Source organism: Diabrotica virgifera, chromosome 2 (assembly GCF_917563875.1).
Source record: "Diabrotica virgifera virgifera chromosome 2, PGI_DIABVI_V3a".
NCBI lineage: Eukaryota > Metazoa > Arthropoda > Insecta > Coleoptera > Chrysomelidae > Diabrotica > Diabrotica virgifera.
Genome location: NC_065444.1, coordinates 17,213,683 through 17,228,932, shown reverse-complemented (window position 1 = coordinate 17,228,932; position 15,250 = coordinate 17,213,683). Strand labels below are relative to the sequence as shown.

Here is a 15,250-nt window from a genome sequence, read left to right as displayed (position 1 = left end):
TAAGCCTCAGATCTAGGGTGTAAAAACCCTTTTCAATTATTAAAATCACATCTAAATTCTTTTTAAAAGACAATATGGCTGCGCTACACCATTGTTTATTCAAGTAGCTGTATACTTGAATATACAATGGTGTAGCGCAGCCCTATTGTTTATTCAAATAGTTGTATACTTGAATATACAATGGTGTAGCGCAGCCATATTGTCTTTTAAAAATAATTTAGATATGATTTTAATAATTGTAAAGGGTTTTTACACCCTAGATCTGAGGCTTAGCCCAGTATCTATCCAATTTTAATATGTTGTTTGGCAATTACTCTTCTATGAAGGATTTATACCTATAGAACGAAGCTCTGATGATGGCATGTGATGTGCTGAAAGTACTCAGCTAATTTTAATAAAAATTTTTACACACTATCAATTTTTTTGAAAACATACACCTGTTTGCCGGTTTGACCTACTTAGAAGTGTGTACAAGTCATACAGTCTTTTTCAATTCTATTCTATTATGGCGAAAATAAACAGTATCTGATACCAGATAGTAAACACACAAAATATTGTTTTTTATTCTAAATCAGTCTGGTCTACACTGGCCGTACTGCAGCCAATGTTTATTATATATTTTTCATCAATTATTGTACAAGTTCGCAGGTCTTCGGCAGACCTGCTGTATTAGTACTATATTTTGTTGATTATTTTTTAATGATTTTTACTTCCAATTTCATTATTTTATCGGTAATTTTCTACTGTAAAAAATTACAGTGAGAATTTTTTTAAGTAGATTGTTTCTGTTTAATTTCAACCAGTTTCCTAGTTTTGACAACTGTCACATTTAAGAAAATATCCATAATATACTTTTAGTTCTGCATCTACTGTCAAATTGTCACGAGGAGAACACAAATAGGCAAAATTAAGCTCTCAATTTACTTCGGTAAGAGTCTTTCATGAACAAAACTGTATTTATAAATAAATTAACTAATATTTTATTAATTTCTTAATCTAAATATTTGCTAAACTGTGCTTTTCACTTTGACAAGTTGAAAAATGTGTGTCACATTAATTGAGATCAATGTCACTGACTGTTTTTATATAAAGACTTGAATTTTATATGTAAGTATTAAAAAATAATCTTACGAATATCACACAACAGTAATAATAAATAAGAAAATAACGCTTCATTTTTTCTCAAATTTGTTGTCATTTGGCAATAGGCGGCTCTAGTGTCTATTGCCAGACAACAAATTTTCGAAAAACTGTCGCATTATTGTCAATTTATTCCCACTCTCTTGTGATATTATACCCGAAAATATTTCAACCTTTCTTTTACTATCAGGTTATACCTACCTACCATGTGCCGTTTTTTAGGTATTTAAAAAAGATCTATAGATTTTATGTTTTTGTGCTTTAAAAAAATTCGGTTTTATATCAACATTTATATTTTTTCAGGTAATATTCGTATCTGCCAGAGTTCACCCAGGCGAGACCCCTTCTAGCTTCGTATTTAATGGTCTGTTGAGTATGCTGTTAAGTAAAGACGATTTGATAGCTCAGACTTTACGTAAAATATACGTATTCAAACTGATACCATTTCTAAATCCGGATGGCGTCTCGAGAGGTCATTATAGAACTGATAGTCGAGGGGTGAATTTAAATAGGGTTTATCTCAATCCTAGTTTAACTGATCATCCGTCTGTATACGCTGCTAGGGCTTTAATAAGGTAAGATATATCGTATTTTTAAAATCACCTACTTTTTTAAATTTATTTAATTGCAAATTTACAATCTAGTCCACGCCAACATTTAGAGTAATAAGTAAATAGTTTATATTTTGTTGTATGCATGTGTCGGGTACCATTCAGCATTTGCTCTCCATACAGTTACTCAAGTAGGTCTTCTGGCCAGATTCTTTTCAATCTTCTATCTTCTAAGGGCTGATCGAATAGGTTTCTTATGAGCAGATTGTTATGATCTGATGTTCGTTCTTTGTATTTATTCAGTCCAGACAATATTTCATCTTTTATTAATGGGATTTTTAGATCGCTATGCAATGTTAGATTTGTTACATACCAAGGTGCTCTAGGTATCATACGAAGAGTCTTGGACTGAAATGACTGTAATATTTTGTTATTTGATGGCTTGGTACATCCCCAGAGCTCAATCTCATGTGTCCAAATTGGTTTTAGTATATATTTGTAGATAGTCATGTTGTTTTCAAGTGATAGTTTGGACTTTCTATTGAGTAGCCAGTACATATTTTTAATTTTCAGACTAAGTTGGCTTCTGTTTGCTTTTTTGAATGTCTTCCATGTCAGTTTCTAATCCAAGTAGAGTCCAAGATATTTTACCACAGTTTTTACGGGGATAGGGTTGTTATTTATAGTAACTTGAGGTAGTCTGCTACTTCTTGTAGTAAATGTTATTTGGGCGAATTTATCGGTATTAACACTTATTTTCCATTTATGTAGCCATCTATATTAAATTTTCATTCAAGATGCAGTAGAAATAAACAAACCAAGACACGTTAAATGCTACTAGGAGCACTTCCAAATCATATTTTTCAATGTACAAACTTTGGAAATCATTATTTGGGATTTACAATGTATTGTTGTATAATTTTTTTTGAGAAAAATTTAAAAAAATAAATTTATATCAGAAACCACGAAAATTATAGATTTTCATCGCCCTGTATATGACAAAAAATTGTAATAGGATAATTTCGTGAGTAATCAGTGTTGTCGCGGAATAGTGAAATCGTTAAGAAGGTGGTTTTTCTTAATGGGTTTGAACGGACTAAAACAATGGTGCCGTCAGAGTAGACAATACAGTTTTATTTCGCTTTGCTATGGACAATAAGACATTTTATAAAAAAATTCGAAGAAGGTTAAGCGGTAAACAAATTTATTGATTTTAGAATGTAAGGCTTTTTGATTAGCAACGAGAGTAATTTGATGTCTCCCAGAATTTAACAAATTGGAAAGTTGTATACAAATTAAATCGTTTCTTAAGAAATGATAATATGGGCGTATTGGGTAGAAAGGATGTTTGGTGATTGGTGGAAAATGATGGATGGAAGGTATGAGAGTGTTGAGTCTGATTTTGACGAGAGAAAAAATAGGACTGTGTAAAAAATATCTGGAGACAGCAGTCCAGTTTTTGAAAAGTGAGAAGTCAGTGTAAAGTGGTGAAATTGGCCTTTGCGAGCAGAATCAAGTTGAAACGAAATCGTTGACCGGTTTGAGAAGTTAATTTTCCTGTGTCCGAGGAAGATTCCTGTTTCAGTCTAGAACGAGTAGCCGATTGATATCTATTTGCACAAGATATCGAGCAGAGAGAAAACTGAGTCGAGAACTCGAGCGAGTCCTGTTTGTTTGTTTGTGAAGCAGTTTGGACGAGAGGGACCTTTCGCAACATCCTAAGAGTACGTGTGGGAGAATCGAGGACGACGCAATCCGGGAAAAGAAGTAGAGAAGAAACAAAAAGGTTAGTCAAATCATTTGTGAAACGGAGAGAGTTTGTTTATATCCACACCATCTTTGCATAATTTTTGTATTGAACAGTTCTATAACATAATTAGTCATTCCAAAATTTAAAGAAGAACTTATAAGTAATCAATTAAAAAAAAAAGAGAAAAGTAAATTTTATTAAATTTTGTAAGAATAAATAACGAATTATTTAAATATTTTTTTTTTTTTTTTTTTTTTTTGTTAAAACAGGAGATATCAGAATTAAAGCTGAATTTAGTAGATGAGAAATAGTTGTAACAAATTTAGAATTTAGCATATTTTTTAAATCCTATGTTTATGATATATTGCAGGGGTCACCAATTATATTTCCTGAGGGTCCGTTTCGAAAACATATGACACTTCCGCGGTCCGGAGTTAACACTACCTGCCTAGTTGTTCCAATTGGGTAGACAAATCAGAAGGGTGCAGTGCGAAATTTTTACGCAGAAATTGTTTTTAACAGTTTTTGAATAAATCCAAAACATCACCTTTTCTGCTCCCGAAAATATGTTTTTAGAATTTTTGGGTCATCGAAAACAAAAAAGATTTTGTGTCATTTTTCTCAAAACTTGATAGATTTCAAATTTTAAGCAATTTATAATCTGACAAATGCGAAAATAAGCATTTTAGAAGCTTGCAAATTCATGTGTAGGTACATTATTATTTTTGCGGTTGTCAAGTGCCTAATTTGAAGTTTAAACATTCAATTTCAAGATTCTGATGAGTTATCGGGGTTTATTTCAATATCGACCCTTTGTTTTTATTGGCGTATTTAATTAGCACATGGGCAATAATTAATTGAATAAATAAAAAAATCATTAAGAAAAAAATATATTAATAATAAATTATAAAATTTTAATAAATGTGAAGTATTTGTTGGGAATTTTTCGCATAAGTACGTATAATATGTATAATAAGTGCGGCAGAGACGCACCATAAATTGCGATGTGCGGCGGCGTAAAAGTCGAGTGGACTCGCATAATTAACAATTAAAAACAACGGTCTATATTGAAGTAATCCCCCATTACTCGTTAGAATCTTGAAATTGACCTTATAAACTTCAATTTGGGCACTTGGCAACCTGAAAACTAATAATTTACATAATAGTTTTCAAACCTCAAAAATGCATAGTTATTTTCACATTATTCAGATTTTAAATCACTTACAACTCGAGAAGTATCAACTTTTGAAAAAAATGTCAGGAGACTTTTTTTAAATACAATTTTCGGGGCTAAAAGGTAATTTTGAATTTGTATAAAAAGATTGTTTTGCCCGGCATCCCGGGCCCTTCTGATTAGTTTAAGGTGACATTTTTGAACAGGAATCCACAAAGAAAAACCGAATCAGAAAATTTGTCATTTGGAAGCGGCCTTACAACATGGGGTAATATTGAAAGGAAACCTAATAATATCCGATTGTTTTTTGGCCACCGTTGAGTTGAATACTTTCCTGGTACAATAAACAAAATATAAATTCATTGTGTATTGTTTTGATGCTATTATCAGTAACACACAAGTATTGTAAATTGTTATTGAGAATATTTTAAAAGTTAAGAATTTATAATTCGGATGTTAATAACGTCTTTCTCGAGTTTTTAGACATCTTCAGTTTTGTACATAGTTATTAACTTTCTTGAAATCCAGTTATTAAAACATAAATTTAAAATAAATAATCATACTTAGTACGAAATGGTAAATAAGTTGTTATCTTTTCTACATTAATTTCAATGCAAGCTGTTTGTTGCAAACTTATTAACTCTGAAAACTATAACTTAAATCTACTGATAGTAGAGACAAAATGAATATAAAAAAACGCACATGACTATTTTATATTACAGTTTACTTAAATTCAAAATTAATGATTATAATAAATAAAACAATAAAGGGGAAACTCTTTACAAAATTAAATTATCAGTGAGAAAAATGACATTTTTTATTATGTACAACCTGTCTGAGGTTTGGAGTGAGTTTGGTTCAACTGATTCTCATTGGGGAGTTGAAATATTCATCTGTTAGCTGAGATGTATACCGATTTTTAAAATAAAGTTCATTCTTGATAAAGCGGCTTCGCACACATAAGTTGAGTTAAACATAATATACAATTAATTTCATGACCAAAAATTTTCAAAATTGCCAAACGCTATATTCTGAATTTAATGACGGTCCGCACAAAAGTAGCTCACAGTCCGGATGCGGACCGCGGTCCGCTAATTGGTGACCCCTGGTATATTGGATAAATAAATAATAATTTTAACATTTATATGACATTGAGTGTGTTTAATTTCGCTGTTTTGTCCTGGATGGAGTAAGCAACTAGAGATACCAGAAGCCACAAACCAAAGGTAAAGCATCAAAAATAAAATAGCCCTGAGAATAAAGTTTATTAGAAAAGTTAATTTAAATTTGATTTTGTTTTACATAAGCAGTAATTAAAATAATTGAGTAATTAATTAATTATAGAATTTGCTCATCAATCTCATAAAAGACAGAAGTACAGAGCATAACAGTATATACATTGTAAATTATGATTCGGGAGTGCTCCTAGTAGCATTTAACGTGTCTTGGTTTGTTTATTTCTACTGCATCTTGATTGTAAATTTAGTATAGAAAGGATATCCAGGTAGTATTGCAGATGCTCTCGTCGGGTCCACATCTGAGGTTATTATTGGAGTATCATCTAGCTGTTATAATATTGTCGGTTTGTGGGAGTTCTTCATTAAAAATTAGATAAAGGAAAGGGCCAGGTACGCTACCCTGAGAAAATTTCCTACTTAAGGCAGACAATAACGGTTATAAGACAGGCAATAGTTATGTTATAGTACTTTAAAATTATCCCCAACCTTAGCAAATGTCACTTGATTCTTTCTTTCACTATACTCTTCAATTGTGTAAAGAAATATTGAAATCGAATTAATATTTCTCTAAATTTATATTTAACATGTTGACGGACTGTGCGTCAAATGTATAAGCAAGTGTTGTAACACTATATATATTTCGCAAAGTTGAATAAGGAAAAATGCTACGTTTATAGACATTGTGTCACGTTACATCAATGGAAATTAGACGTTTTTACGCTATGAGCTCGTAGGTAGAGCTCATTTTCAGCTCGTTTTACTGGAAATTTCACGTTCTGCATTAAGAGTTGCATATAATTTTTACTAAATGTCTTACAAAAGTTGTATTAAAGAGTGTCAAAATACTGGTTACAATAGTAACTGTGTATTCGACAGATTTCCTGTCGCTAAGCATAAAATTACATTATTTGCGAGGGCAGAAAGTTCCTTAGAATAAACAAAAAGTTTCTTTTGTTTGAGATATGTATTTGAAATTAAAAATCGCAGTAAATTTTTTCACCCCTGTAACTGATTAAAATAAACAGATATTTTCAGGGACTTTTGACCCTCGATAATAATTTAGTCTTTCATTCTGCGTTTAAATTTTTCAAAAATACTTATTGGTTCTCTCAGGATTCGAAAAAATGTAATGCATTTAAAAAGAGTTGGCCCGAAATTTTACGTTTACGCTCTTAATTAATTATATAAATGCAATACATGCATAAGTTAATATTTAAGAAGTATACTATAATTATATTAAATTATTATACTTTTTGCAGAATAAATTTTTTCTAATATTAGCTGTCAACATAAACTTCAAAACGATAAGCAAAATCTTAAAAATAATCATATAGTCCATTCTTTCACGGTTTTTGCTCTAAATTTTAAAGAACCGCTTGGATTGACATGAAATTTGGCATACGCATAGCTTACATGTCAAAGAAAAAAAGTGATATTGTGCCGACGTGTGCTTTTGCCCTGGGGGTGACTTTCACCCCCTTTTGGGGGTGAAAAAATATATGTCCAAAACAACTCCGGAAATGGGTAAACTGACTAATTTTAAGTAACTTTTGTTCTATAGAGCTTTTTCGCCAAGTCAACACTTTTCGAGTTATTTGCGAATGAATATGTTCATTTTTCAACAAAATAACCACATTTTTAGACGGTTTTTCGCAAATAACTCAAAAAGTAAGTATTTTGTCGAAAAAACCGTTCTTAGCAAAAATATAGCCTATAAAAAAGTAAAAAAATGGTGTACGCGTTAGGTCTCTGGATCTCGTAGAACCAGAGTTATAGCCAATGAAATATAGATTCATATTCACCAAATTTCAAATAGAATATTTCGACGTGAAATATCCAAAAAATTAAGCACTTTTTGGGGAAAACCCATTTTAACTTTTTTAAACTGTTTAAAAAAAGCTTTATTTCTGTTTTTACGAAAAGTTTCTAGCATTAAATTTAAGGAAGTTACGCTCAAAATAAAGTTGGTCCCTTTTGTTTTTGAAAAAAAAAATCGGGAAGACCACCCCCTAATTAGCAACTTAAATGAAATTAATCGTTGCCGCTCCATAAATTATTTTACTTATATTGTGTTTATATGATTTGTAAGTTTCATCGATTCAAAGTGTTTATTTTTGAAAAAATTTGGTTTCAAAGTAAAATTTTTAAAAATTTAAATTTTGAAAAATATGCTTTTTTTCAAAATAACTTAAAAATTGTTAGAGATACCAAAAGTCTCGAAATACAAAAAAAGTCAGATTTGCTTTTCTGAATATCATGTATTTTTTTGTTTTTCTGTTAGACAAAAATTGATCAAGATTTGGTGTTTCTAAATTTGCATACATTCGTGATCAGTGACTCGTTCAACCCCTTTTAACTACAACCCTTTCAATAATAAGGACTTTGAACCGATGAAACTTACAGATCATATAAACAATATATACACGAGTCAAGAAACTTGTGAAGTCGTTACGATTAAGTTCATTTAAGATACTAATTAGAAGGTGATTTTCTCGATTTTTTTACCAAAACCAAAAGGGACTAACTTTATTTTGAGCGTAACTTGTTTAATTTTGATGCTAGAATTTTCTTTTATAAAACAAAAATGAAGCTTTTTTTAAACACTTTAAATAAGTTTAAATGAGTTTTCCCCGAAATGTGCTTCATTTTTGGTTACTTCACGTTAAAGTATTCCACTTGGAATTTGACGAATATATGAACCTATATTTCATTAGCTATAACTCTGCTTCTACTAAATAGAAAAACGTGATATATTCACTATTTTTTTAAATTTTTTATAGGCTATATTTTTGTTAAGAATGCTTTTTCGACAAAATACTTACAATTTGAGTTATTTGCGAAAAACCGTCTAAAAGCGTGGTTATTTTGTTGAAAAAATGAACATATTCACTGCCAAATAACTCGAAAAGTATTGACTTAGTGAAAAAACTCTATAGAACAAAAGTTACTTTAAATTAGCCAGTTTACCCATTTCCTGACTTTGTTTGGACGAATATTTTTTAACCCCCAAGAGGGGGTGAAAACCACCCCCAGGGCAAAAGCACATATCGGCACAATATCACTTTTTTTCTTTGACTTGTTAGCTGTGCGTATGCCAAATTTCATGTCAATCCAAGCGGTTCTTTAAAATTTAAAGGTTTTGCAATATTTTACCATTAATGAATGGACTAATAATGAATAATAAATTCTGTTCTTACTGATATTAATTATCGATTACAAACCAATTACTTCTTTACGTTGTAAATATTACACGATAAGAATTAAATAATAAGTTTGAAACATCATTATTTGCTTTCCTCACAGAGGATAGGCAACACTTTTTTCTTTCCAGCGAAATTTCCGGCGAGAGTTATACTAGTAATCCGTTAAGTAGGTGGCGATACCAGCGAAGCTCATAGCGCATAGACGTTTTGTCCGTCAACGTGTTAATGTAGACAATGTAAAGGCTTGGACACCAAGAAAATAGAATCAAAAATACCACCATTTCAAATTTAATAATAATTTTCATATTACATTATGTACATGCTTCTGCCGATCAAAGATGGAGAGCAGCAGTAAACTATCGTACCCATACCCATAGACATATAATATCTAGACTGCGCGCTGCTATCTTAAAATGGGTGACGATTACGACAGAGGTAAATGAGCCTATTGGAATAGTTCATCCAATCGGCGACAGTGGGAAAGTGACGTGGTCGATAAACCTAACGTCATTGGATAAACCCCGTCGATTAGAAAGAGACCCCACTTAATAGGCTCATTTATCTCTGTCGCAATCGTCACCCATTTTAAGATAACAGCGCGCAGTCTAGATATTATTATGTCTATGATCCTAGCTTGTTTTTAATCATATTTATGATTTTCAGATTTTACCATTTTGGCTACGAAAAAGACGACTATATCCCCAAATGTGATAATTGCAAAACACGTTTGCCAAGTTCCCAATCAGACGGAACAGAAAACCAAGTTAAAGACGATGCCATACGAAAAAAAGTCTCTCGAATATCTTTAAACGAAGACAATAGCCCTCAAACGTGGTGCACAAAATGTAAGACTAATATAATTAAATTGGAAGATACCATGCCTGGAATATCTAGCATTATTCCTACTTTCAACTTAAATACTGCGTTAGGTAGGATTGTTGGAGGTTCGAATATTGTTTGCATGAAACGGTTTTGTAGAAGTTGTAGGGAATAGTTGTAGATCTAGACACAGCACAAGTAATTTATTGTTATATTACAAAGTTCTTGAACTCCTAACTGGAGCATAGAGCTTCGGTGACAAGGGGCCATGGAGTTTTATTTCGCGCTAAGGTCTTCACCTCATTCCAAGACTTTCCTTGGTCTCTTATCTCGTTCATGATGGATCTTCCCCAAGTTTGTGCTGGGTGACCTTTTTTTCTTTTTCCTTGAGGATGCCACTCTAGGGCAGTCTTTACAATACTGGAGCTATTTTTTCGAACTGTGTGACCGATCCAACCTCACTTTCTGTATTTTTTACCCTCTTTTGTTCCGTCAGGGACCTGATTCTAATTCATTTCGATGTCGCAATTTAATTTCGAGTCCGCCATGACAGTCGTCATTTATGGCGATTCTTATTAATTTCGATATTAGTTCCAACTGGGGATATTAACGTTATCATTTTGACACTGCTCAGAATTTGGGTTGGTCCTCCTGTTTATTGGATTTATTGGCTATGCAACCACCGCAACGTTTGTTGATAGTCTGGGCAAATTATCGAAAAAATGTCATTTTGGGAAAAGTTATTTACCAGCTATTTTATTGCTAAAATCGAATCTTAAGATTGCATATATTAGTAATATGGGGTATGACAAGTCCGCAGAAAGTGTGTTATTGTATTTATAAACAAATTAGCACTCCTAAATCTTCTTTTATTCAATTAGTGCTCTGTAACTCCTAAGATTTTTCCTTTAAACCAAAAACACTCAAATATAAATTCACCGCAATTTAGTTCTGCACAAAGTTATATTTTTTCCGATTTCCTTCAAAAAAAAATTTTACTCGGAAAATCCGAGTTTTCCCAAAAAAATCTGCAATTTTCAATTAAAATTTTAGGAAAGTAATTATTTATCAATAATTAAATAAATTGGTGACATAAAAGATTTTTTATACTAGATTATATAACAGGAGGCCGGCGACAATCTAACCAATAGTTTAGCAATAATTAAAATGTTAATTAAAAAATTTCGGTCGAAATAATAACCAGAAAGATTATGATACACCAAAATAACTATGAGTTTCCTATAAAAAAGCGCTATACCTATTCAACGTACTTTACAGAATTGAAATTGGACTATTTGAGCGGTCTCAGGAATGTTATAAAGAAACAATTTATTGGCTTATTAACAAATGGAACCCCTCAGAAAATATCAGATTAAATTAAGTTAACGCTGTTGAAAAGGGCACGGCTTCTTCCAAGAAAAAAAAATCGAATTGAGTGGTTCCAGGTATAACCGGTCAAATTTGACCGGCATTTAGGACCGGAGTTATAAACAACAGGATTTTAATCTTTGAACCATTACCTTCTTATTCCCGTCCTCTTTGTACATGCGAATTTTCATATCTTCAAGACACCCATAACAAAAAAGATTTATGTCACCAAGTTATTTGATTATTGATAAATAATTACTGCCCTAAAATTTTAGTTGAAAATTAAAGATTTTGTTTGGAAAACTCGAATTTTCCGAGGAAAATTTCCGCCGAAGGAAATCGAAAAAAAAATATCTATGTGCCGAATTAAATTACAGTGAATTTTTATGTGAGTGTTTTTGGTTTGACGTTAAAATCTTCTGAGTTACAGAGCAATAATTGAAAAAAAGATTTCGGAGCGCTAATTTGTTTATAAACCAAATAGCACACTTTCTGCGGACTTTGCGTATAGTCGGTTCGCTAAACTCAGACGCAACTGGCTAGATATTTTAGTCGATAATTTTTTTGTTTTTTGCCAATTTTACAAAAATTGGCAAAATTACTAACTATTTAGTGATTATTAACTATTTAGTACTTATTTTTTGCCAATTTTACTAAAATTGGCAAAATTACCGACTAAAATATTTAGAAAGTTGCGTCTGAGTTTAGCGAACAGACTATAGCTATATTACTAATATATGAAATCTTAAGATTTGATGCCAGCATGTCCAGCAATAAAATAGCTGGTACATAATTGTCCTTGTTTTATACTAATTTTTCCACATTATTACCTTACATCTTTCATTGAGTTGATAACTCTCGTTGTGAACATTCTCAATTATTATATTTCTAATTTAATACTATTCTATCTAATTCCTCCAAAACCAACAAATTTCCATAAAACCCAGCCATATTAATACCTTTTGCTTTAGTTTTGCTTGCAAGAAACCATAGATATATAATACTCTAGATTGCGCCCTGCGATCTTAAAATGGGTGACGGTTGCGACAGAGATAAATGAGCCTATTTGGTCGGTAGTCTCTTTTTAATTTAAGGGGAATATCGACGACGTGACTATCCCACTTTATCGAGTAATATGTGTTGACAGTTGGAGCGGGTGGTGACGAGAAATGGTCTTTGGTCTTCGGACGTGGATAATCGTGGTTCGAATCCCATACCAACTTTACCTTTTTTATTTTTATTTAATCAATATTGCGTTTATTAGATATTTTTACATCTGAAAAATGGACCTAAGTAAATCTAGCAGATAATAAATGTGCCTATGTATAGAAAGTTAATATTGGAATACATAATTTGTGAACTGCATAGTAAAATAAAAGTCATTCGTTATTAATATAAATTCGTCCTTATTCGAATGATGTGAATAATATTTGTTTTGCTTCTACTTTTTTAAAAAATTGTAAAACAATAGTTTCATAAATAAAAATAATGTCTAATTACTTATAATTGAATCGGTCATTTCAAAAACAGCAAAGTCCACAATTTTGAGAAACTAACTTTTTGAGAGGAATAGACTCCTTTAAGATAAACGTTGTGTGCAAAAACGACACCAGTCCAGTAAAAACATTAGGAACAAAACTGTAATATAACTCTGAATTTTGATGTCATTTATTTCATCCATCTTTCGACTAGTTAAGTTTTCTTTGCTCTTCTGTAAAATTAGGAATATGTGATTCGTGTTGTTTTTGAAATGACCGATTCAATTAATAAATCAATGGTACATTATGTTGATATTAATTATTGGTAATTTTTTACGAATATTTTTAATTACTTTATACTATTCTACCATTAACTTATTAAAAAAAATAACATTGGCTTTTATATTTTTAAAAATCTATAGGTGCCTACACAGTTTTTCTTATTTGTTATATATTTCTTTGCATAGATTTATTTTAGAGATGTAATAATATCTAATAAACGCAATATTGTGTTGGATAGTGACGTCGTCGATACTCCCCTTGAATTAGAAAGAGACTACCGACCAAATAGGCTCATTTATCTCTGTCGCAACCGTCACCCATTTTAAGATCGTAAAGCGCAATCTAGAGTATTATAAATCTATGCAAGAAACAAACAAAACACATCTCCTAAACTAAACCTAACCTCGCTTTCTACTAATGTCCGTTTCACAATAATTTCGACTCGAAATTATAATATCAATCACTTTTTTGGAGTCGCTATTAATTTCGATAAGTCGCTATTTTATAACATCATTTCGTTAGTTCAACTAAAATCCACAAGGCTCGCACAGTCGCATTTCAACGTCGCCATATTGATTGTGACTTGTTTTGAATCGAAATTTGAATTAGAATCAGGGCCCCGGTTTAGCAGATCTTCATTTCCATCGATGTTAGGCCAGAAAATACAAACAATTTTTTGTAGGCATTTTATCTGTAAGGTTTTTTGTCACTTTCCAGATTTCACATCCGTAGAGTAAAACAGAGATGACGTTTGATTAGAATATTCGGATCGTTGTCTTTCTCTAGTATAGTGGCTACACCTCCAAACAGGATTGAACATGCTGAATGCTTGTTGAGCTTTTCGTATCATGCCAATTGTCTTCTATACATCCACTTTCTGTTATGACACTTCAATTTATTATTAACATGATTATAATTTAGACTGCATGGGCTTCATCAGGGCTCATAACGTTATTGTTTGTTTCACCTTTATGAAGCACTACTATTACATTAGAATGAAAATAAACAAATTTTATATCCAGTGAGGAATAAAATATTTTACACTAAAAAACTAATACTGAGAAAATACACATGCAATAGGAACAAATATTTCTAGTATGGTTCTTCTCAGAGGCTTTTTTAAGTGACAGAAACAAAGGCACGTCCGTGATACATATACACGTATAACAGTTATTCCAGTTGTTAATACATGGCGCTATAATCGAAAAAAAGATTTAGGTTTATCTATTTACTGATTATTTACCTATTACATATATATACGACTATAATTTAAAGTTCTTCTCAGTCTTTCAGTGTATCATTAATGGTGTAATATATGATTTTAAGAATGTAGAGAATCATATCATAGCATGACATTTTAATTAAAACTGACAGTTGTCAGAATCGTAATCGTAATTTGGTATAAAAACAAATCGATTGTGTTTATTTCATTTATAAAAAGGTATGTTCTTTGATTTGTATAGTTTTATAAATTGTACAGATTATAGTCGTATAGATAATACATAAATAATTTTTTGTTCGATTATAGCGCCATCTATCAACAACTAGAATAAATGTTATAAATGATTTTAATCACGGACGTACCTTTTTTTCTGTCACTTCCAACTTAATGCGTTAGAAAGAAATCGAAAAACTTTGACGCACTGAAAGATGCCTATGAGAAGTAGAACAGTATAAGTAGTGAATGAATGCTTTTAACGTATAATGGCTTGGGTTCAACAATTCACTCTGTCTCATTAATTTGGAGGAATTTTCTTTACTATTTCTTACAGCCAAAAGAAAAATCCAAAAGCACCATTAAACATTAAAAAAATATAAAGCATATACAGAAGAAATAAACAATTGGTTCACTGAAATGGCAACTGTGAATGACGTTGAAAAGTCATGGACTACCATAAAAGAATCATTTGATAATATGAACAACACTTTTCTCCTCCAAAATTAAACAACTATCAAGAATGAGTGGATGACAGAAGAAATATTGAAGCTGATGAACAACACTTTTGTCCTCCAAAATTAAAAAACTATTAAGAATGAGTGGATGACAGAAGAAATATTAAAGCTGATGGAACAACGCAGGCAGGACCAATAGAGTACCGAAATATAAACAGCAAAATTCGTAAAGAAATTATTATGGTAAAGGATATCTGGATGACTACACTTTACACCGAAGATTAAAACCTATATACCTATAAACTCGGCGACAGCTTCAATCTCCTCAAGAAAATTAAAGAAATTGCTAGTATC

General features: G+C 31.4%; 1 protein-coding gene across 2 annotated transcripts in view; it reads left to right on the top strand.

Moving 5' to 3' along the window:
- Positions 1–15,250, top strand: part of LOC126879461 (cytosolic carboxypeptidase-like protein 5) — a 61,262-nt gene that overhangs the window by 11,405 nt on the left and 34,607 nt on the right. Inside the window, exons 6-7 of one of the 2 annotated variants that reach the window (XM_050642480.1) lie at positions 1,444–1,715; positions 9,720–9,985. In XM_050642480.1, the coding sequence (XP_050498437.1) occupies positions 1,444–1,715; positions 9,720–9,985 (538 nt within the window). The remainder of the gene's footprint in view (positions 1–1,443; positions 1,716–9,719; positions 9,986–15,250) is intronic. The other variant, XM_050642481.1, reaches the window with a different exon arrangement.